The sequence below is a fragment of the Rhinatrema bivittatum genome, chromosome 4, assembly GCF_901001135.1.
Source record: "Rhinatrema bivittatum chromosome 4, aRhiBiv1.1, whole genome shotgun sequence".
In the NCBI taxonomy this organism is placed as follows: Eukaryota; Metazoa; Chordata; class Amphibia; order Gymnophiona; family Rhinatrematidae; genus Rhinatrema; species Rhinatrema bivittatum.
In genome coordinates this window covers 475,751,304-475,775,183 of record NC_042618.1, presented here as the reverse complement: position 1 = coordinate 475,775,183, position 23,880 = coordinate 475,751,304, and the positions used below count along the sequence as shown (strand labels likewise).

General features: G+C 49.1%; 1 protein-coding gene across 5 annotated transcripts in view; it reads left to right on the top strand.

Annotated features, from left to right (window-relative positions):
- LOC115089219 (protein-glutamate O-methyltransferase-like) overlaps positions 1 to 23,332 on the top strand; it is a 36,802-nt gene extending 13,470 nt beyond the window's left edge. For all 5 annotated transcript variants that reach the window (XM_029597304.1, XM_029597300.1, XM_029597303.1 and 2 more), the window contains 2 exons: positions 4,423 to 4,588; positions 21,258 to 23,332. In XM_029597304.1, coding sequence (XP_029453164.1) covers positions 4,423 to 4,588; positions 21,258 to 22,028 — 937 coding nt within the window. In that variant the 3' untranslated portion in view covers positions 22,029 to 23,332. The remainder of the gene's footprint in view (positions 1 to 4,422; positions 4,589 to 21,257) is intronic.
- The last annotated feature ends 548 nt before the right edge of the window (positions 23,333 to 23,880 follow it).

Sequence of the window (23,880 nt, the reverse complement as noted above, 5' to 3'; positions counted from 1 at the left end):
AGCAGTCTGGACTGATCCTAGGTACTACAGGAACGAAAATTATCAGGTAAGAAACTAATTTTCCTTTCTTTTCCACTAGTGCACCAGAGCTTGGGGTGATACCAGGGAGCCCAGATCACTCACTCCAACAGGACCACCTCAGCACCAGAACCTGCGGGTTCTGACAAAGGTTTGAAAAAAACCTTAGAAAAAAAACAAAACATATATCTTACCTTTTTTGCCGCGGCGGTTCGGGAGCGGGCTACCTTGCCGCTCTTTATTTTTTCAGTTTTAACTTTCTCTCTTACTTAATCATGCCGCGCAGGGCAGCCTGTCGGGCGTGGGGCTCCGTTCACGGGCGTCTCTCAAGGGATGGTATCCCCAGCAGCGAGGGAACCTCCGATGCCCCCGGTAGGGGTTGTTCTTTGGGGTCGGGCTGTTTCGATGGGCTTTGCAGCCCTGCTGCTCTCTTCACCCCTGCCGATTCCGCTGAGCGCGGGAAATGACGCCATTTTGACCTCCTTCTCCACATCGGCTCAGCTAGTGGAGGGGAAGGGGAATCTCCCGCCGCCGCTATTGCCTCAGCAGCCGGCTCTGCGGCCTAACTCTCCTGTCGTCCCGGTCTCAATTGCACAGGGGGAGATCCCAGATACTGATTCTGATTATTTTTCCTCACCTTTTACATCAGACTTTGTGTTGTTAATGCATAAGGTCTTTAAGGCCCGGAAGATCAGTAAGAAGCACGTGGCTGACGGGGGGAATTTCTGTCCCACTTTCTCAGCCTAAGAAGCGGCCCCAGTCTGAGGGATGGGGGGGGTCCCCCAAATCTAAGCGCCCTTTCCGGACTATACCTCCGCAGGAGGATTAGGACACGTCCTCGGAGGATGTAGATCCGGATGGTCAGGATATTCTAACCCAGCCCCTGAGGGGGGTAGAGGGGAATGGGGACCAACAGCAGAGTGCTGGCCGAGGGTCCCAGGCCATCGAAGTGGATGACCCTAAAGTCGTCCGCCTGTTCTGCAAGGAGGAACTGGGCCCTCTCATTCCCGCCATACTGCGGGAATTAGGGATTGAGGCGCCTTCGGCCAAACCTCATTTGGGGTCTATGGATCCTGTTTTATTGGGCCTGCGAGGTCCGCCTACATCCTTCTCTTTCTGTTTTTCGGCTACGGATCTCCTATTTAGGGAATGGGACACCCCAGATTTGGGGTTGAAAGTTACAAAGGCAATGGAGAAGCTTTATCCTCTGCCAGAGGCGGCTTTGGGTGCCGAAGGTGGATGCGGCAGTGTCCGCGGTCACAAAGATTGTTGTGGTTATGAAACTGGTCTGCAGATGTGTCTTCAAAATCCCATTTGAGGGTCTCTCCCTTTTAAGGGCAAGTTGCTCTTTGGCAAAGAACTGGAGGATATGATTCAGTCTTTGGGCGAGAATAAGGTTCACAGGCTGCCTGAAGACAGACCTTGGTTGAGAGGATCTTCTTCGTTTAGATTCCGCTTTCGTGGGGGTCGCAGGTCTCGAGCGCTTCGAATGGCCACTTCGTTCTTTTGGCAAAATGCTGCCCGGCCGCAAGCCTGGTCCCCGTCCTTTCCGGTACCGGAAAAGTCTACCCCAGGCGGAAAATCTACCCAATGATGGGCAGCCGGTCCACTCCTTGGTTCCGATGGTCGGGGGCAGACTGTCTCTGTTTTTCAAGGAGTGGACCAAGATCACTTCGGACCAGTGGGTTCTGTGATAAAACACGGCTACGCTTTAGATTTTGCACGCCGTCCGCACTAACAGTTTCTGATATCCCCATGCGGATCCACCGCGAAGCGTGGGGCGGTAAAGCAGACCTTGCAGCGCCTTCTTGATCTCGGCGCAATTGTTCCGGGTCCCCGGTCGGCTCAATGTCAAAGACGTTACTCCATTTATTTCATCGTCCCAAAAAAAGAGGAGTCCTTCCGGCCCATTCTCGATTTAAAGCAGGTCGACCGGTGTCTTCGCATTCCATGATTCCGCATGGAATCGTTGCGGTCAGTCATTACTTCAGTTCGGCCGGGGGAGTTTCTCGCATCTCTGGATCTGACGGAGGCGTATTTACACGTCGGGATCCAAGCGGATCACCAGAGGTTTCTGAGGTTTGCTGTTTTGGGTCACCACTGCCAGTTTCAAGCTCTGCCCTTTGGTCTTGCTACAGCCCCCAGGACGTTTACCAAGATAATGGTAGTGGTGGCGGCTCAGCTCCGCAGAGAGGGGTTGTTAGTGCATCTGTATTTGGACGATTGGCTTATTCGGGCAAAATCGGAAGTACTTTGTCGGCTAGCGATCCAACGTGTACTGCAGTTATTGACTACGCTAGGCTGGGTGGTGAACATGGGCAAGAGTCATCTTGTCCCCTCCCAATCCTTGGAATTTTTGGGGGCTTTGTTCGACACCCGTCAGGGGAGAGTTTTCCTAACATCCAACCGTGTGGTCAAATTGCAAGGGCAAGTGCGAGCGTTACCCTCCAAGCATCCTCCGAAGGTTTGGGATTACTTGCAGGTTCTAGGTTCCATGACTTCGACTCTGAAATTGGTACCATGGGCTTTCGCTCACATGCGTCCTTTGCAATCAGCTTTGCTCTCCCATTGGAATCCTGTTTCCGAACAGTTCCACTAGTCCTTGCCATTGACAGAGTCTGCTCGGTAAAGTCTGGATTGGTGGCTAATCTCGGACAGTTTGACCCAGGGAGTTCCCTTGGTGGTTCCCAACTAGACAGTGGTCACCACGGATGCCAGCCTTTCTGGTTGGGGAGCAGTTTGTCTGCGGAAATCGGTGCAAGGTCTGGGGTCTCCGGAGGAGGCTTGATGGTCCATCAATCACCTGGAGACCAGAGCGGTCCGACTGGCATTACAGGCCTTCCTCCCGATTGTCAAGGGGAAGTCGGTCAAGGTGCTGCCTGACAATACAACCACGGTGGCTTACATCAATCGCCAGGGAGGTACCAAGAGCCATCCAGTGGCGGCAGAGGCTCGACTGTTAATCAGCTGGGCAGAGCGGAATCTACTCAGCATTGCGGCATCTAACATAGCCCTGGCTGTCAGCGGGTTTGAGAACTGACGCCGGCAAAATTGAGTGTTGGCTTTCAAACCCGCTGACCGCCGTCGCTCCTGTCAAATACGAGGCACTAGGGACGCAGGCCCTAATTTGCATCTTCTTTCCCCCTGAATCGCGCGCACAGGCGAGTGGCCTGTGCTCTCTCCTGCGCTCCCGCGACTTTTACTGAATCGGCCCGATAGTAATAAACTGCTAGTGTGCTCATTTACTATTGAGAAACTAAATTTAAAATGTTGGAAATGTGCATTACATTTAGCTTCTGCTCAGGGGCTCTTAGTACATAGCACATAAATGACTCGTGAGGCCAGTTAGCATGCTATGTACTTGTTTGGTGAATGCCAGTGCATTAATATTTAACATCCTAGCACATGAGCTAAACAGTGCACGTTGTTTTAAGTGGTCAGGGGAGTCTTTCTACATAGCATGTGTGATGCAGTACGACCTGGCCCGGGGCAGAAACAGCTGAGACACAGCCGAGCAGAAGCTAGTGGTACCAAACTTAGCCACCGGAGGGCGCTGAGGAAGGTAGCAAAGACTACACTTCCCAGGTTCCCCGAACCAACACCTGACCCCTGGCTGGAGCCTGAGCAGGAACAGGTGGAGGAAATTGGGGCTGATCCCTATGACTCAGCAGAATCTATGGAGGCTGAGGAAGAGGGCGTGCTCCCGTGGTGGACCTGGCCACAAAAGCCCGGCTCCTCGGGGTCTCTGGGGGAGGAGATGGAGGTAAGCTGGGGAGAGGAAAGCTCCAGCTGTTCCTCTATGGAGGTGGAATAACCAGGAGGTTGGGGGATGGTAAATCCTGTATTGCTGTATGGATGTATGAGACAGGCGGGAAGGGAATTGTGTTTTAAATGCTGTGTACCCTGGGGCTTGTAAGGACAACCCCGCATTAATATAAGGCTGCAGCCGCTGAGCTACAGCACCATATTAAACTCCTTATTGATTAAGATCCTTTTTCTGTGTACTGCTTGGGAGTGCCAGGACTGGGCCTGGCACTCTGACTAGAGGCTGTGAGGAGTCCATAGCAGCGCTATGCTTGAGCTGTGCAAGGGGACAAGACGTGTCATAGGAGCGAAGCCAGAAGCCTGAAGCCCAGCAAAGCCCCACAGCATGCTGAGCGGAGGGACCTGATCGTGACACATGTTAATTTTAATGCGCTTTTCATACAAAGGTCTTAGTAAGAGTATATGATCGGGTATGTCTTGCTGTCAGGAGGCATCAGTGCTCCTGCAGCAGCCGCGGCGCTGGTCTCCTCACATTGTAGCTCTTTGCTGATTAAGGGAATTTGTTCTATTTTGAAGAGCAGAAAACATTCCTGTCGTGTTATACAATACAGAAGTGTTTGATTTTATTTTTCTCTCTAGTCCTCCCATCTGCAGCTTTGATGTCTTTAAGGAAGGGAAGGATGAAAGTTTCTTTCAGTCCCAGCAAGCCATTAGCGCCTTATGTACCTTCTTCCAGGAACTCGCCAAAGAGATCAAGGATAGAAGCGAGGAGCAAGTGAAAGAGGCATTTTTTAAGCTGTTGCAGGTAACGTTGCCCGTTTGCCTACATCGTGATCTCATCCTCAAGGCTTTAGCTTAAACTGTTAAGAAATAAGAGCAAATCAAGGGCCATATCCACGTGTGTCGTGCAGATTTTTGTCTGCACTCTAGATGCAGTAAAGTTAATCTTTTAGTGAAAATTTACAGCAAAACAAAAATCTAGCTGGTTCTATTTTCCCTTTCCCATATGCTTTGAGGGGCTCTGAAGATTGGGCTAGTTACAAGAGCAGAGCTTAGTTCTGTCGCTCCTGGTGACCTTGGGCAAGTCACGTTACCCTCCTGTGGTGCCTGAATGTAATCTGCTTTCATGTACACTCGGAAGTGCTGAAAAGCGGAATATAAAAATAAATAAGAATTGGTTTTTTTTGATTGGCAGGTGACCCCTTTTATTTCTTTGTATTTATAGGAAATGTTTGTATATCTTTTTGTAATGAAACATCGAATGGCAGATACCACCGTAAAATGAGAGGTCTTACCATTGTGATGCCTGGAACTAGGAATCTACATTTTCCAGAAAGGGAACGGGTTTAAACCCCTGGCAGGAAGGGAGACAACGATGTTTGTAATTTCAGGGGCGTTGGAAGAGAATCTCAGACGGGGAGCAGAGATGCGGCACAGAGAGCAGCCGCAGGAATGCAGAAAGTCTTAAGATGGTGCACCAGGTTCACTGGGGAAGTGCAGGATCGGGACCACATTAATCAAACACCCACAAGATTGGAAGTGAGGGAAACCTGTATGTTAGTGGGTGAGGAGCTAAATAAACTTGCATGTATATCAAATCCAGTATCATCTCTTCCTGTGTGGGTTCTGATACCAAGTGACAGAACAGATCCTCCTGCTTCCTGAAGCCACTGCAACTGGGATGCCCCAATCAACTTCTGGTAGATTGAAATCCTCCTTATAGCAATTTTGTGAATGTCTTCCATTAAATCTCTATCCATGTCTCCTGTCTGTATAGTACACCAGTATAAATAATGTGCCATTCCCTCTGTCCAGTTTATCCTTTCCTTGTAAGCCCAGCAATTCTGTCCTGTATATGTGTTATGCCCCCTCCCTCCCTTCCTTCCTACCCAGTCCATGCTGAATAGACTGTAGCCAGGTATAACTATAGTCCAGTCGTGGTTTTCCGGGTCCCGGGTCTCCATGATAGCCACTACATCCAGACTGTTTCTTCCATGGCTGCCTCTAGATTCAGGACTTTATTTCCCATATTATGAGCATTACAGGACGTAGCTTTCTGGTTATTGCCATTTTTCCCATTTTTATATAAGTATTTGTTTTACTTCCTTGGGGTTTTGTTCACCCATTCCCAACAATCCTAGTTTAAAGCCCTTAATAGGTTTACCAGTCTGCATTGGAAGGCGCTGTGCCCTTTTTTCTGTATGTGGACCCCATTTCTGCTCAGCATTTCTTGAAACATCATTGCATGGTCCAGGAAGCTGAAATGCTCTCGTCGATACCATCTTATATGTTACGGGGGTGTGGGCAAGGTGGAGGCACAGTAGCAGAGGTCAAGAGCTGGAGAAATGTCAGGAGCATGAGTTCTTTGTACGTACCCGGATCAGTCCAGACTCCTGGGTTTATTCATCCGTGCCAGCAGGTGGAGACAGAGAAAGTAAAACTGGCACTGCTTTATATACCCTGATGCCACCTGCAGTTCCTCAGTATTTCTCTGTCTCCAGCAGTTGGTGACTGATGCATAAACCTGCAGTTTGGGCCAGTATTTTTCTTTTTGATTTTGCTCCGAGCCTTCCTCCCAGGGTCAGGGTTTCTCATGAGGGACCCCTACCCTGTTTGGTTGAGGCAGACGGGCTGGGGGTCGGTGACCCTTTTGTAAGCCTGCTTCCCAGGTAACTGTGAGGTGCACATCTGGTGATCCAGATCCCTCCCTTTCACATGTTGGCTTCTTATTTTGTTTCCTCACTTTCCTCTCCTATTTTAATTCTCTTGCTGAATTGAGCTGGACAGCTCTTTTCAGTGCTGGGAGTAGGAATTTACAGTGAGGCTGCTTTAAGAGCAGTAAAGTTGAAAAAAAAACCAAAAACGGCAGCAGCATAGGAGCAGGAAGGAACGACAGCTTAGGTCGGCACTCCCCCCCCCCCGTGCGTAGTTTCGGAGGTCTTTTCGTCGTTTTTTTCTATTTCTTGCTTTCTACTTGATCAGGCCGCTGGCAACGTGATAGTGAGGGAGGTGGCTTGCTGCGAGTGTTGAGTGACTCCCGCGCAGCTGAATCGCCGCGGTCTGTGTTCAGTCTGCGATTCAGGGGGGGGGAGGGTCCCTTGGAGCTCCCTGTGCCTGCCAAACGGAGGAAAGTTGTTTCTTCTTCTCCTCCTGCAGCTCTGAGGGGTTCAGTCCGCGTGCAGTTATCCGGTGCGTTAACCGCAGGAACGGTGGCCATTTTGGATCCCCCAGTGGTCGGGCCCACGTTTTTGGGGTCTGAGGGGGATTTTCCTCCGGTTCTTTCCCCGGTTCATCCAGGTACTGTTGAGGGACAGGAGGACTCAGCAGGCTCCCGGGGGGGCCCTTTTTCGGTGAATGCGGACAGTGTGCGGGCCCCGGCTCCATTCTCGCCGGAATTTGTGCTTCTTATGCACAAGGCCTTTTTGGCACAGCATGAAGGTGTTGTGCCTGACGAGGGGGTCCAGCACCTCCTTTCTTTGCTCCCGGAGATTGGTTTCTCTCCAGACAGGTCGCTGCCGACTCTGGCTCAGATCCAGGCAGGCAGGGGGCCTCGCAGGTAGGTACTGCGACCGCTAGAATATTGCACTTGCCTACTGCGGCACCACAGGAAAATGCCTCCAGCCTAGGGGCATCGCTTTCTGGTAATCGGACAGCAGACCCAGACGTGGCGGACACCAGCCAAAGTGATGATCTCGATCCCGGGCCTGCGGTGGAGGGAGCTGGGTCTCCAGCCTTCACCTGATGACCCACGCAAGGACGGTGCGGATCCAGTTTTGGAGGGCACGCGACGCCCCCCCTTCCGAGTTCCCATATCATGAGTCCATTAAAAAGTTGGTGGATCAGGAGTGGGATAATCTGGATGCAGGCTTGAAGGTTGGTAGGGCCATGGCCAAGCTTTATACCTTGCCGGAGCAGGCCCTGGAATTATTTGCACTCCCTAAGGTGGACGCCGCGGTGTCCGCCGTCACAAAGAAGATGACCATTCCGGTTAGAGGGAGCGGCAGCTCTGAAGGATGTTCAGGATCGCAAGGTGGAGATTCATCTCAAAAGGATTTTTGAGGTCTCGGCTTTGAGTCTCTGCGCGGCTATTTGTTCCAGCCTCATGCAGTGGGCATACTTACGCTGGGTACAGCGTTCCCAGGAGGATCCAACGCTTGGGGGTTTGCAAGCAGCTCAGGCAAACCAGTTGGAAACGGCCATTGCATTTGTGGCAGATGCATTGTATGATGTGGTACAAACGTCTTCCCGCATTATGGGGGCTGCAGTTTCCGCAAGGCGCCTCCTCTGACTTCATAAATGGTCTGCAGAGGTTTCATCTAAGACCCAGCTGGTGTCTTTACCGTTTAAGGGTTACCTCTTATTTGGCAAGGAGTTGGATCAGATCGTGAAGCAATTAGGAGACACTAAGGTGCTTCGCTTACCGGAGGACAAGCCTCGGGGCAGACGAGTTTTCCCCCTGGCCGAGTTTTCGGGACACTTGGAGGTTTCGGCAACCACGCACTGCGTCGGCAACACAGAGGTCAGTCCTGGGGGCAGTCCTTTCGAGGAGGACGTTGGCCCTTCAGAGCCCCCAGCAATACCGGCTTCTCTAGTCCAAAATCGGCACAATGAAGGGAGGCCAGCCCACTCCGCCATTCCTTTTATAGTAGGTCGGCTTGCGTGGGTTTACGAGGAGTGGGCCAAAATCACCTAGGATCAGTGGATACTTAGTGTGATAGGGTATGGTTACGCCTTAGAATTTTCTCAGCCGGTCCACGACCTGTTCCTCATACCCCCCTGTGGCTCACTGCAGAAGCGCAGGGCAGTGCGGGAGACTTTGCACAGGTTGCAGCGCTTGGTGGCCGTGGTTCCGGATGAACTTCGAACGGGTCGGTATTCGATTTACTTTGTGGTTCCGAAGAAGGAGGGAGCCTTTCGCCCCATTCTCGATTTGAAGTGAGTGAACGTGGTGTTGAAAGTTCCCCGTTTTCAGATGGAAACGTTGCGGTCTGTGATAGCAGCAGTAAGCACCCAGGAATTCCTGGCATCGTTAGATTTGACGGAAGCGTATCTCCACATTCCCATTTCCCGGGACCATCAACGCTACCTGAGGTTTATGGTCTTGGGGCAGCAGTTCCAGTTTCAAGCGCTCCCGTTTGGTTTGGCCATGGCGCCTCATACCTTTACCAAGGTTATGGTGGTCGTTGCGGCGGCATTTCGGCGGCAGGGTGTCCTTGTCCATCCTTATCTAGATGATTGGCTCATTTGGGCAAAGTTGGAGGCCAGTTGTCCTACAGCAGTGCAAGTGGTACTTCGAACCTTGCGGTCATTAGGCTGGGTGGTGAATTTGGCCATGAGCCACCTAGTTCCATCCCAAACTCTGGAGTATCTGGGAGCATTTTTCGATACAAGCCAAGGAAGAGTCTTTCTAACGGACGAGAGAGTGCGTAAGCTACAATCTCAGATTCAGCGCTTGGTGCAGTTGCGAGTCCCCAGAGCTTGGGATGTTTTGCAGGTCCTTGGTTCCATGACTTCCACATTGGATCTGGTGCCGTGGGCCTTTACTCATATGCATCTTCAGAGGGCTCTGCTGGCCCAGTGGAGTCCAGTGTCGGCAAAGTATCACCAGCCTGTTCTTCTCCCCACTTCGACCAGGTACAGTCTGTCTTGGTGGCTGCACACACCCAACCTCATGTGGGGGGTAGCCTTGGAGGTTCTGGATTGGGTGATTCTGACTACGGATGCAAATCTCTCTGGCTGGGGGGGGCAGTTTGTCAGAGTCAAGCGGCTCAGGGCACCTGGTCAACCGTAGAGGCGTCTTGTTCTATCAATCGCTTGGAAGCCAAGGCGGTGTGTTTGGCTTTGCTTGCCTTTCAGCCTTTAGTTCAGGGGCGTTTGGTGTGAGTTCTCTCGGACAATGCGACGGCGGTAGCCTACATCTACTGAAAAGGAGGCACCAAGAGCCATGCGGTGTCTTTGGAAGTTCAGGAGTTGATCCTTTGGGCAGAACAGCACTTACTCCAAATATCGGTGTCTCATATCGCCGGAGTCGAGAATATACAAGCAGATTATCTCAGTCGCATGCTACTTGATCCGGGAGAATGGGAGTTGTCGGATAGGGCGATGAAACTCATTTGCGTGAAATGGGGCTGCCCTCAGGTCGATCTGATGGCGACGCGCCACAATGTGAAGGCTCCTCGGTTTTTCAGCAGACACAGGGAATATGGTGCAGAGGGTGTAGATGCTCTGGTCCTTACCTGGCCGCGGGGAGTTCTATATGTTTTCCCTCCTTGGCTGCCAGTGGGCAAAATCTTGCGGCGAATAGAGAAGCATCCAGGAGAGGTGGTGCTTGTGGCCCCGGAGTGGCCGCGTCATCCATGGTTCGCCGAGGGCCCATTGCGATTCAGTCATCTCTCCTGCCTCATGCGACAGGGCCCCATATTTTCCGACCAGGCAGATCACTTTTATCTAGCGGCTTGGCTTTTGAGAGGAGGCGTTTAAGGTCGAAGGGATACCCGGAACTGGTGGTTACTACCCTCCTCCAATCTAGATGGAAGTCCACCTCGTGAGTCTGGAAAGTATTCGAGTCCTGGAGTGTGGCTAAGGGGGTTCAGGCTTTGTGAGTTTCCGTGTCATACGTTTTATCTTTCCTGCAGGACGGTCTGGTCAAGGGCCTTGCTTTCAATCTCTTAGAGTTTACGAGGCAGCTTTGGCTTGTTTGAGGGGAAAGCTGGATGGTTACCGCTTGTCCTGTCATCCTGATGTGATCTGGTTTATTTGAGGAGTCAAGAATTTATGTCCACCAGTGAGGAGAGTTTGTCCTCCTTGGAACCTCAACCTGGTACTGCAGGGTTTGTGTGAGGCTCCGTTTGAATCTATCTGCAGGGCTACTCTTAAAGATTTAACTTTAAAGGTTGTTTTCTTGGTAGCCATTTGCTCTGCGATGAGAATTTCGGAGTTACAAGCTTTGTCGCATCGAGATCCTTTTCTTAAAATATCAGACGGGGGTGTATCTTTACGGACGGTACGATCCTTTCTCCCGAAAGTGGTGTCCTCCTTCCACGTTAAACAGTCTGTTGAGCTGCCGGCTTTTCTGGATTTGGCAGCCTCTGAGTCTAATGCTCGTGAGCTTCGGCTACTGAACGTTCGTAGAGGGTTACTTCACTGTCTTAGTCACGAATGGTTTTAGACGGCCTGATCATCTTTTTGTTTTGTGGAGCGGTCTAAAGAAGGGGTCTCAAGCTTCCAAAACTACCATTGCCAGATGGCTTAAGTAAGCTATTGGCTCTGCTTACATTCTCAAGGGTAAGCCAGTGCCGGAAGGCTTGAGGGCTTATTCCACCCGATCTCAGGCGACCTCTTGAGCAGAGGCTCACTTGGTATCGCAACAAGAGATTTGTAGAATGGCAACTTGGAAGTCTCTGCATACTTTTGCAAGACATTATCGGCTGGATGTGGCGGATCGGGAGTCTCGGTCTTTTGGCGAAAGTGTGTTATGAGCAGGACTCTCTAGGTCCCTGTTTAGGAAGTTTTGGTACATCCCAGGAGTCTGGACTGATCCGGGTACGTACAGAGAAAGGAAAATTTGGTTCTTACCTGATAATTTTTGTTCCTGTAGTACCACTGATCAGTCCAGAGTCCTGCCCAAGTATTAAGGAGGGTGGAGAGTTGTCCGCTCAACTGTTGTAAATTACAGACATCAGAAATTCTTTTTATCAAGTTTATATTCAAATGTTTTTTTATGGTGTTTTTCCATTTAGCTTTGGTACAGATCAATACTGATGAACTGCAGGTGGCATCAGTGTATATAAAGCAGTGTCAGTTTTACTTTCTCTGTCTCCACCTGCTGGCACGGATGGTGCAAGGAAGAGGGATTCAGTTTTGTTAGGAACTGGGGAACCTTTTGGGGAAGGGGGAGTCTCTTCTGAAGGGATGGGCTCCACCTTAACCAGGGTGGAACCAGACTGCTGGTGCTAACCTTTAAAAAGGAGATAGAGCAGCTTTTAAACTAGAACAAAGGGGAAAGCCGACAGTCGCTCAGCAGCGCATGGTTCGGAGAGAGGTATCTTCAAAGGATACTAATGATGCATTAGAATTAGGGCATCCCGACAGTGAGGTTCCAATAATAAGAAAAGTAGTCCAAGTGCCTGTAACTAAAAACTCACCTGAGCTAAAAAATTCTAATTTATCCCTATCAATTAAAAAGCAGAATGAAAATACAAACAAAAAACAAACTTTGAAATGTTTGTATGCTAATGCCAGAAATCTAAGAAGATTTTATTTATTTATTTATTTACCATTTTTCTATACCGAACTTCATGACAAACTTCATATCAGGCCGGTTTACATCAAACTTGGGGTTAACTGAACAAAAACCATATAACAGGAAGGCCGAGGCGCAGATACAAATAACAGGGAGAATGAACTTGGGGGCTAGAGTAGCCAGGAAATAAAGGACAGAAAAAACTGGAGAATGAGAACATATGAGTATACAGTGGCTGGGTCGGTCATTTAGTCTATTGGGCTAAATGAAAGAACTGTTGCAATGTTAGGCTTAAGGGAAGGCTTGGATGAAAAGCCAAGTCTTGAGTTTTTTCCGGAAGGTAATCAGGCAAGGTTCCAGTCTTAGATCAGCCGGCAGGTTGTTCTAGTCTTAGATCAACCGGCAGGTTGTTCTAGTCTTAGATCAGCCGGCAGGTTGTTCCAGTCTTAGATCAGCCGGCAGGTTGTTCCAGATGATGGGGCCAGTTGTGGAGAATGCCTGTTCTTTCGTGGAGGTTAGAGGAGAGGATTTGGTTGGGGGGACTTGGAGTGTTCCTTTGTGTGCCGCTCTGATGGGTTTTGCTGATGTGTATAGTTTGAGTGGGAACTGAAGGTCTAAAGGTAGTTGGTTGTGTATAGATTTGTGGATAATGGTGAGTGCTTTGTGCAAAATTCTGTATTTAATAGGTAGCCAGATGGGAGAATTAGAATGTATAGCAGTGAATGATGACATAGACTTAATTGGCATCTCAAAGACATGGTGGAAGGAGGACAACCAATGGGACAGTGCTATACCGGGGTACAAATTATATCGCAATGACAGAGAGGAGCACCCGGGAGGCGGTGTGGTGCTTTATGTCTGGGATGACATAGAGTCCAACAGGACAAACATTCTGCATGACACTAAATGCAAAATTGAATCTTTATGGGTAGAAATCCCTTGTGTGTCGGGGAAGACTATAGTGAAAGGAGTATACTACTGTCCACCTGGTCAAGATGGTGAGACGGACAGTGAAATGCTAAGAGAAATTAGGGAAGCTAACCAAATTGGTAGTGCAGTAATAATGGGAGATTTCAATTACCAATTTTTAAACAAGAAGAGTCAGTACAATAACCCAATCGGTAAACTGTGAAAAGCAAGGGCAACTGAATTAAATTTAAATTATAGCCTAAGTGACGGTGTCATCAAGCCAGACGTTGTGATTTTAACCCAAAGCCCAACCGGTCTTCTAATCATTTACCATCACTGTAAAAATTATATTTATTAATTGAAGAAATATATTTTTTTTGTTTTTTATAATTTTTTTCTGGGGAATTAAGTCTGTCAAAAACTTTCAAAATCAGTCTTTAGTAGACATTCAACTCCAATGACAATATGAAGAAGAGTTAAGTAGCAGTCTCTCAGTGCAAAATATAAACACAGCCCAGAAAAAATTATAAAAAACAAAAAAAAAATTCAATTAGAGATTCACATATTCATGCTGTCTACATACAGTGTACATACATACCGTATTTTTCGCTCCATAAGACGCACTTTTTTTCCCCCAAAGGTGGGGGGAAAATGTATGTGCGTCTTATGGAGCGAATATAAAAAAAAAAACCAAACAAAAATCTAACAAACACCCCCCCCCGACTCCCCCAAGACCTGCCGACTTAATTTCCTACAACCCCCCCCCCCTCCTGACCCCCCCCAAGACCTGACAAATTAATTTCCTGCAACCCCCCCCCCGCCTGACCCCCCCAAGACCTGCCAAACGTCCCTGGTGGTCCAGCAGGGGTCCGGGAATGATCTCCTGGGCGTGGGCCGTCGGCTGCCAGTAAACAAAATGGCAGCCGACGGCCCTATGCCCTCACTATGTCACTGAGACCGACCGCTGCTATTGGTCGGTCTCAGTGACATAGTGAGGGCATAGGGCCGTCGGCGCCATTTTGTTTACTGGCAGCCGACGGCCCTATGCCCTCACTATGTCACTGAGACCGATCGCTGCTATTGGTCGGTCTCAGTGACATAGTGAGGGCATAGGGCCGTCGGCTGCCAGTAAACAAAATGGCGCCGACGGCCCTATGCCCTCACTATGTCACTGAGACCGACCAATAGCAGCGGTCGGTCTCAGTGACATAGTGAGGGCATAGGGCCGTCGGCGCCATTTTGTTTACTGGCAGCCGACGGCTCACGCCCAGGAGATCGTTCCCGGACCGCTCCTGGACCCCCGCTGGACCACCAGGGACGTTTGGCAGGTCTTGGGGGGGTCAGGAGGGTGGGGGTTGCAGGAAATTAATTCGGCAGGGCTTGGGGGGGTCAGGAGGGTGGGGGGTTGCAGGAAATTAATTCGGCAGGGCTTGGGGGGGGTCAGGAGGGTGGGGGGTTGCAGGAAATTAATTCGGCAGGTCTTGGGGGGGTCAGGGGGGTGGAGGTTGTTAATTTAAAGGGTTGGGATGGGGGGGGGTTTTGGGGGTTCCCACAGAAAGAAAAGTTTTCTGATCTGGGGAGTGGACCGAAATGGCCCTCCCCAGACCCGAAAACAAAATGGGGAGAAAAAAAAAAACTATGCACTCCCCTAATTTGCTCCATAAGACGCCCAGACGCAGAGCCGGTTTAGCACAATTTTTTTTTTTTTAAATTTTCCCCCTCTGAATCCTAGGTGCGTCTTATGGTCAGGTGCGTCTTATGGAGCGAAAAATACGGTATATTCATGTGGACTTACATATCTCCATGTTATTTTTTGATTTATTAACCGCATGTCTATTAATGGTTTAATAGTATTCACTATTTGCCTACTTCTATTAATTTGTTTCAAAGTAAAAACTTGTTTACTTCGTTTGTTTCAATGTTAAAACTTGTTTACTTATTTTTGCTCAATGTTAAACTTCGTTGTTTAATCCTGTTCTATGTAAACCGCAAAATGTAGCGATTGTTACTGTTCTTTGTAAACCGGGGTGATATGTATATTATACAGGAACCTCCGGTATATAAATTATTTAAATAAATAAATAAATAAATAAAAAATACCATTCTAGAAGCTCAGTCCAGATGTATTCCACACATTAAGAAAGGTGGAAAGAAGGTAAAACGATTACTGGCATAGTTAAGAGGGGAGGTGAAAGAAGCTATTTTAGTCAAAAGACCTTCATTCAAAAATTGGAAGAAGGATCCAACAGAAGAAAATAGGATAATGCATACACATTGGCAAGTTAAATGTAAGACATTGATAAGACAGGCTAAGAGAGAATTTGAAAAGAAGTTGGCTGTAGAGGCAAAAATTCACAATAAAATCTTTTAAAAATATATCTGAAGCAGAAAGCCTGTGAGGGAGTCAGTTGGACCGTTAGATGATCGAGGGGTTAAAGGCGCACTTAGAGAAGCTAAGGCCATCGCGGAAAGATTAAATGATTTTTTTGCTTCCGTGTTTACTGAAGAGGATGTTGGGGAGCTACCCGAACTGGAGAAGGTTTTCATGGGTAATGATTCAGATGGACTGAATCAAATCACGATGAACCTAGAAGATGTGGTAGACCTGATTGACAAACTGAAGAGTAGTAAATCACCTGGACCGGATGGTATACACCCCAGAGTTCTGAAGGAACTAAAAAATAAAATTTCAGACCTATTAGTAAACATTTATAACCTATCATTAAAATCATCCATTGTTCCTGAAGATTGGAGGATAGCAAATGTAACCCCAATATTTAAAAAGGGCTCCAGGGGCGATCCGGGAAACTACAGACCAGTTAGCCTGACTTCAGTGCCAGGAAAAATAGTGGAAAGTGTTCTAAACATCAAAATCATAGAACATATAGAAAGACATGGTTTAATGGAACAAAGTCAGCATGGCTTTACCCAAGGGAAGTCTTGCCTCACAAATCTGCTTCACTTTTTTGAAGGAGTTAATAAACACGTGACTGGTTGCCCGGGCGCCGTTGACTGGTTGCCCGGCTGCGGAGCCTCCGGGGTCTATTCGGGTGCGGGTGGTCCCGGGTGTGCCCCCCCCCGACCCTCCTGATTCAGCTGCTACCCTCCCACCTCTGGAGGGGGACGATCCCAGGGTCCTCTGTATGTTCCAAAGGGAGGAGTTGGAGCCCCTCATCCCCTTTGTACTCCAGGAATTGGGGTTGGAGGGCCCCCCCCCCCCCGCAGATGCCCTTACGGCCTCCTTGCCCAAAAATATGGACCCGGTCCTGGCGGGACTCCGGCAAGCGCTTTTCTATTTCATCCCATGTACAAGCTATTGCTCCTGCAGGAATGGGAGGCTCCCAAAGCGGGACTCCGGGTGGGCTGTGCTATGGACAAGCTCTACCCCCTCCTGGAGGAATGTTTGGATATGTTGAAAAATCCCTCCGTGGACTCCTCAGTCTCTGCAGTCACCAAGCACACCACTATCCCTGTGGAGGGATTGACTGCTCTGAAGGATGGACAGGACCGCAAGCTCGAGGCGCATATGAAACGCATCTTTGAAGTCCTGGCCCTGGGGGTCCGCGCGACTGCCTGCAGCAGTCTCATGCTGCGGGCAGGTCTCAGGTGGACTCAACAGTTACTTGGCACCCAGGACCTCCTGTCGGCAGAGGTGGAGCAGGCCGAACGTCTGGAAGCCGTCATCGCCTATGGGGCTGATGTGCTCTACAACCTCCTCTGCATCCAGGCGAAAGCGATGGCCTTGGCGGTGTCTGCTAGAAACTTCTCTGGCTGCGCAATTGGTCGGCTGACCCGTCCTCCAAAGCATGGCTGGGTTCACTGTCCTTCAAAGGTAAATTGCTGTTTGGAGAGGACCTTGAGAAGCTTATGCATTCCTTGGGGGAAAATAAGGTCCATAAGCTCCCGGAGGATCATCCGAAACAATCTCGCCCTTTTACCACCCTCCCATCCCCGTTTCCGGGGACAGAGACGGTATACCCCATGTGGACGGGGTGGCCCCTCAAGGGGTTATTCTTTCCGGTCTCAGTCTTGGTCGCAGCCCTTTCGTGGGCATCGGCCCTTTTGCGAGAGCCAGCCCGCACGCTCCACCCCTAAGCCTGCCACACAATGAAGTTCAGTCGGCCCATTCCTCGGTTCCGTTTCTGGGCGGCTGCCTCTCCCTTTTTTTCGAGGAATGGATCAAAATCACGTCGGACCAGTGGCTCCTCGACATTGTACGAGACGGTTACGCCTTCCAACTTGTTCGTGACCTACCGGATCTCTTTCTATTCTCCCCATGCAGGTGTTCCAAACGGGAAGCGGTAGAGCAAACCCTCGCCAGACTACTGAGTTTGGGCGCAGTTGTCCCGGTCCCGGAAAAGGAGCTCGGCGCAAGCCAGTATTCCATCTACTTCGTGGTTCCCAAGAAGGACGGGGCTTTTCGGCCGATCCTAGACCTCAATCGGGTCAACCGAGCTCTCAAGATCCCACGTTTTCGCATGGAAACCTTGCGAGCGGTCATCGTGGCGGTTCGCCCAGGAGAGTTCCTCGTACTTCCATATCACGATTCACCGCGATTACCAGAAGTATCTTCGTTTCCACATTCTCAACCGGGATTTCCAGTTTCGGGCCCTACTTTTCGGCCTTACGACCGCGCCTCGCACCTTCACCAAGCTCATGTTGGTGGTGGTGGCAACCCTTCGCCGGGAAGGCATTCTAGTTCACCCCTATCTGGATGACTGGCTTCTGCGGGCCAAGTCGGAGGCTCTCTGCAAACAGGCGGTAAATCGGGTATTATCCCTCCTCGCGTCTCTCGGGTGGATAATGAATTTTTCCAAGAGCAACCTTCAGCCCTCCCAGGAGTTAGAGTTCTTGGGAGCCCGCTTCAACACTCGAGTGGGCAAGGTCTTCTTGCCTCGTGCGCGGGCCCTCAAGTTGATCGGCCAGATTCAGAATCTGCTCTCGTTGCCTCTGCCAACGGCCTGGGACTACTTGCAGGTCCTGGGGTCCATGGCTTCCACCATCAACCTAGTTCCCTGGGCTTTTGCTCATATGCGACCGTTACAGAAAGCTTTGCTATCCCGTTGGCAGCCAGTGTCAGAACAGTTTCACATAGTCCTCCCCCTTTCGGCCTCTACCGTCACCGACTTGTAGTGGTGGCTTTCGCTCCCCCATCTTCTCCGGGGAATGCCCCTCCAGTCTCCACAGTGGACGATAGTAACCACAGACGCCAGTCTTTTGGGCTGGGGTGCAGTCTGCCTGTCCCGGTCCACCCAGGGGATCTGGTCCCTGATTCAGTCTCGCTGGCACATAAATCGGTTGGAGGCCCTGGCTGTGCATCTGGCTCTGCAGGAGTTCCTGCCCCTCATACGCGGCAAAGCGGTGAGAGTGCTGTCCTACAACTCCACCACCGTGTCTTACATCAGTTGTCAGGGGGGCACCCGCAGTCGCTTGGTGGCCCTGGAAGCCAGTCTTCTCTTCGCCTGGGCAGAACGACACCTGGATTGCCTGGCAGCCTCCCACATTGTGGGCAAGGAGAATGTTCAGGCCAATTTTCTCAGTCGCCAATTGCTCGATCCGGGAGAGTGGGAACTCTTGGAAGCAGCCATGGATCTGATCATCGGCAGGTGGGGAACCCCCCATCTGGACTTAAGGGTGACCATGCGCAATGCCAAGGCCAATCGGTTCTTCAGCTGCTGGAGGGACCAGGGCTCGGAGGGCGTGGATGCTCTGGCTCTCCCTTGGCCCACGGACGTCCTTCTGTACGTGTTTCCTTCGTGGCCCCTAGTGGGAAAAGTTCTCAGGAGAATAGAACTCCACCAGGGGCCAGTGGTTCTAGTAGCACCCGAATGGCCTCGCAGGCCATGGTTCGCAGATCTTGTCAACCTGGCGACGGACGGACCTCTGCGGCTAGGCAATCTTCCTTGTCTACTGCGGCAGGGGCCCGTATTTTTTGACCAGGCCAATGGCTTTTGTCTAGTGGCCTGGCTTTTGAACGGCGGCGTCTGAGGCGTAAGGGCTACAAGGAAGAGGTCATCTCCACCTTGCTTCGAGCCCGAAAGCAGTCGACTTCTCTAGCCTGCGTGCGCGTCTGGAAGGTATTTGAGACTGTCTGTGAGGAGTCCGGTATCTCAGCATGCTCCGCCCCGGTCTCGGTTCTTTCTTTTCTGCAGAAGGGTCTCTCCAAGGGCCTCTCCTTCAGTTCCCTCCATGTGCAGGTTTCCGCTCTCTGCTCTCTTCTCGAACAGGTCAAGGGTCATCCTTTAGCGGCTCAGCCAGACGTTGTTCGGTTCTTGAGGGGAGTCAAACACCTGCGGCCGCCCGCTCATAATACTTGTCCTTCGTGGAGTCTCAATCTGGTCCTCCAGGCCCTCTGTTCTGCTCCGTTCGAACCTCTCCATCTGGCTACGGTAAAGGACCTTACGCTCAAGACAATTTTTCTTTTTTCGATCGCCTCCGCTCGGCGGGTCTCTGAGATTCAAGCGTTGACCTGTTGGGAACCCTTTTTGCGATTTTCCGACTCCGGTGTCTCTCTCAAAACGGTGCCCTCTTTTCTTCCGAAGGTGGTGTCCGCCTTCCATGTCAACCAGTCTGTAGAGCTTCCAGCGTTTTCTCCAGAGGAAATTGCGGGTACCGCTGGAGGCGACCTTCGTAAACTGGATGTCAAACGCATTCTACTCAGGTATCTTCAGGTTACCAATGACTTTCGGGTCTCGGACCATCTTTTTGTCCTCTGGAGTGGTCCCAATCGGGGCAAGCCGGCTTCTAAGACCACTATTGCATGATGGTTGAAGGAAGCCATTTCCTCGGCTTATCTCTGCCAAGGATGGGCAATTCTGGAGGGCTTAAAGGCTCATTTGCTACATTCTCAGGCTGCTTCCTGGGTGGAGAGCCAATTGGTCTCTCCGCAAGAGATTTGCAGGGCCGCTACTTGGACGTCCCTTCATAACTTTGCTCGACACTACCGTCTGGATGTGCAAGCGCCGGTTTTTGGTTCCTTTGGGCAGCAAGTGCTTCGAGCGGGACTGTCTCTGTCCCACCTGGGATAGGGAAGCTTTGGTACATCCCACAGGCTGGAGTGATCCGGGTACATACAGGGAAAGGAAAATTAGTTCTTACTTGTTAATTTTCGTTCCTGTAGTACCACGGATCAGTCTAGACGCCCTTCCCTGTTTTGTCTTTCTTTCTCTCCTCTTGAAGCTTGTTCTTGCAGATTCGCTGATTTGGATATTTTCATTCCTTGCAAGAATGCTGAGCAATGACACTGGAAGCCTTGGTTGTTCAAGCACCAAGTATATGCAGGAGCTTATAGTCACTTCATGTTTCTCACATTGTTCTACAGTTGCTCATTTGAGCTTTATGGTTACTTGCTTGATCCTATTCTGGTTTTGTTGTTTTCTGCTTTGACGATGGTAATACTGAAGGGTTACAGGATAGGCTCTGTCCTCATATAGGACACCCTTTCAGTTTGTCTGTCTCCACCTGCTGGAAAGGAGGCTCAACCCACGGTCTGGACTGATCCGTGGTACTACAGGAACTAAAATTAACAGGCAAGAACTAATTTTCCTGTACGTAACGTAGGCTGTGATGAGAGCTATTTGGGAAGGAGCAGGGTAGCATGGTCTTGGTTATTTATAAAATAGTCTCATTGTAGGAGACCATTTGAAAATGACATAAGAGAAGTCATTCTACAGAGTGCTGCAAAGCTCCTGAATGCTTTTATTTTTAATGCCATCCTTTAAATAATGCAGGGCAAATTATCCTCTGAATCAAAACGTTTAACACCCATAAGCCACAACAGTTAATCATCCAAGTCACAAAGGGGCAGCTGTGCACCAGTACAGGTGCATCATTTTTGCCCTTTGGACAGTGTTCTGTGTGCATGAGTAAATAAACTGCTAGGACATTACACTCTAAGATTTAACAGGAAGAGGTCACGACATGCTCAATATTGCAGTCAGCAATAGTGGGTAAGTTGCCACCCATCAGGCTGTTAAACTTCTGATTTTACAGAGAATACACCTTGGAAGCTTTAAGTGAAGAAATACTTTCTTACCACTTGGATTTCTCCCCAAAACAGGTTTCATTATGGGGGAACAAGTGTGACCTCTCCATTGCCATGTTCTCTTATTGTTATTTTATTGTGTTTACCCTATCTCTTGAAATACCTTGATTTGCTTAACTCCATTGTTACCATTGCTCCAGTTTTATGTAACTCTTTTTCCTGTGAACACTGTTCTATGTAAACCGGCATGATGTACCTACGAATGTTGGTAGATAAAAACAGCGTAAATAAATAAGTGAAGAAATACTTTCTTACCACTTGGATTTCTCTCCAAAACAGGTTTCATTATGGGGGAACAAGTGTGACCTCTCCATTTCCTCCGGGGAGGACAACTCTCAGAAGTGCAGCCCCCTGAACTCCCTGGCTGCCCTTCAGCCTTGCATCTTGGTTGATGATTCCGAATGTCTGTGGTCCATCCTCTCTCACAGCAGGAAGACGAGCAACTGCAAAGAGTCTGTCACAAGAATTGACGTTGTCCTGGACAATGCGGGATTTGAACTTGTGACTGATCTTGTTTTGGCAGATTTCTTGCTAACTTCCAAGCTGGCCACGGAAATCCATTTTCATGGGAAGTGTATTCCATGGTTTGTATCGGACACTACAAAGTCTGATTTTCGCTGGACTATTCAGCAGCTCCGAGCAGCCAATCACCGATGGATGTCTAAGTGTGGGAATAACTGGGACGGTAATCTGAAAAAGCAGGTTTGGGTTTACCATGATCATCTCTTTTGGACTCTTCCGTACGAGTTCTGCGAGATGGCTCAGGTTGCTCCGGATCTCTACACTGAGCTGCAGAAGTCAGATTTAGTCCTTTTCAAAGGTGACCTAAATTACAGGAAGCTCACAGGAGATCGGAAATGGGACTTCACTGTTCCATTCTCTCAGGCTCTGAATAGGTTTCATCCTGCACCTCTATGCAGTATTCGAACACTTAAAGCAGATATCCAGGTGGGCTTGAAGTCTGGTCAAGGTGAACAGCTTACATCATCTGAGCCGACTTGGATGACCAGTGGGAAGTACGGGGTAATACAGTTCAGTGCTTTAGCATGAACGGACAGTATGCTTACAGTCCAAAGAACTGAGCGGTCGGTGGTGCTTTGTCCTTTCTCAGCTAGGACGTCTGTGCACATTGCAGCTTGTGCATGCAGAAGTCCTGGCATTGTGGCATCCATCTGCAGTGAATGTTTACAGATGAATGCTCACTGTCCTCATGGAATAAGCCGTTGTATAAATAAAGACATGGGCGGCAGTTTGTTGTTTTTCTTTTGGAGGGAACTAAGACATAAGTGCACAGTCTTATTTTTGAAATGAGAAGAGTGTTAGAGAAAGTGTGCATGCTGTTTGTAATGTGGTGCAGAAGGCCAACCCATACTGCAGTGAAGGCGGAGGACCTCTGCCACAGCTAAAAACAATTAAATGGAATATCCTGCAGGCAGAGGGCCTTCACCGTGGCCCTCGTGTCCTTTCGGGGTTAGGAGTACGATGGTGTAGAGGGAGTCCGTGTCCTCTCTCTGTGGGTTCTGGTGGTTAGGATAGTAACGCTTAGCCTCTGGAGGCAGCAAGAGAGGTCTCTTACTGACCTCAGGCACTTCTTAACTAATTGGTAATGATTTTTATTGTTTTACAATATCTAAATGTAATACATTGAAACAAGTTAAAAGGCTGAAAGGTTTTTTAAAAATTGTTAATAGATGATCGCAGTGGCTGAGCTGAATGCCATACCATTGCTTTTGTTTTTTCATCCATGACCTGATAAAGTCCAATTGTAGTGACACCACCTGGCCAGGACAAGGGCTAGAATCAGTAGGGCAGGATATAAGGTAAGGAGGAATGCGAAGATGGCATGACCGTGAGTTTACGACACTTGGCCTGATCAGGCAGGTCTTAGTTCTGGATGCCCGCTGTGGCCCCGATTACATTTATATTTGTTTGCCAAGTCGCTAAGGTATGGTGAGCCAGTGCCCCATTCTTGGACAATAGCCCGTTTCAGCGGGGCTTTAAACTCATCTGACATATATAAAAAAATCTTTATTATATCTCCAATTACTTTCTCCTGCCTGATCAGACCAAGCATAGTAAACTCACGGTCATGCCATGTTTGCATTCCTCCTTTTTATCAGGGATCTGTTACTTCCCAGTTGGATCTGTTATTGTCAATTTATATAACTTGCTGCACATCTGAATTTATCTGATGCCTATTGAGTTTGCATTTGTCCCTCCCGAGACAGCGTCACGAAACACAGTCCCGTGTCAGGGAACAAAACTTCATAACATATGATCAAGCTATCATTATCTGAAGATATTTACATTTGTTCTGGACACACTCTCTCTGATTAAAAGGACATGTGATTGAATAATGAGTATTTCCACGTCATTTAGTTCTCTAAAATCTGTTTGTTTGTATGCAACCACTCTAACCACTCTAACATTCCAGTGGGAACACTAAGAGGAGAGGATCACCTTGCTGGTGGCTGAAAGGAATCAGAAAGTTTTTGCTTGGGACATTGTCTTTTTTAAAAGTATTGGGGGCAAAGTTAACTATTTGGGAATATTATTTAGTGTGTTTGTGTGTGTGTGTGTGTGTGCTTTTAATAGAAAGGCAGTGAATAAACAAGTTAGACTGCAGAACTGAGTGTTCTGCAGACTTTTAAAGAACTGAGTGTTTGTATTTAATACAAACTGAGTGTTTGTATTGAAAAAAAAACAAACTACAAAACAAAAAACCAAAAAATAGCCAGAAGCTAGAAATAAGCTAGGAGCAGTGTATACCTAAGTAAAAAGGATGAATAGTTCAGCTCAGTTACTCACCTTGGAAAGGTGTTGAGGTAGTGTGATTGGGTTTGAATAGGGACCAACATTTGTTAATCAAGAGAGCAGTGAGTCACTCTGGCTGACTAACTGA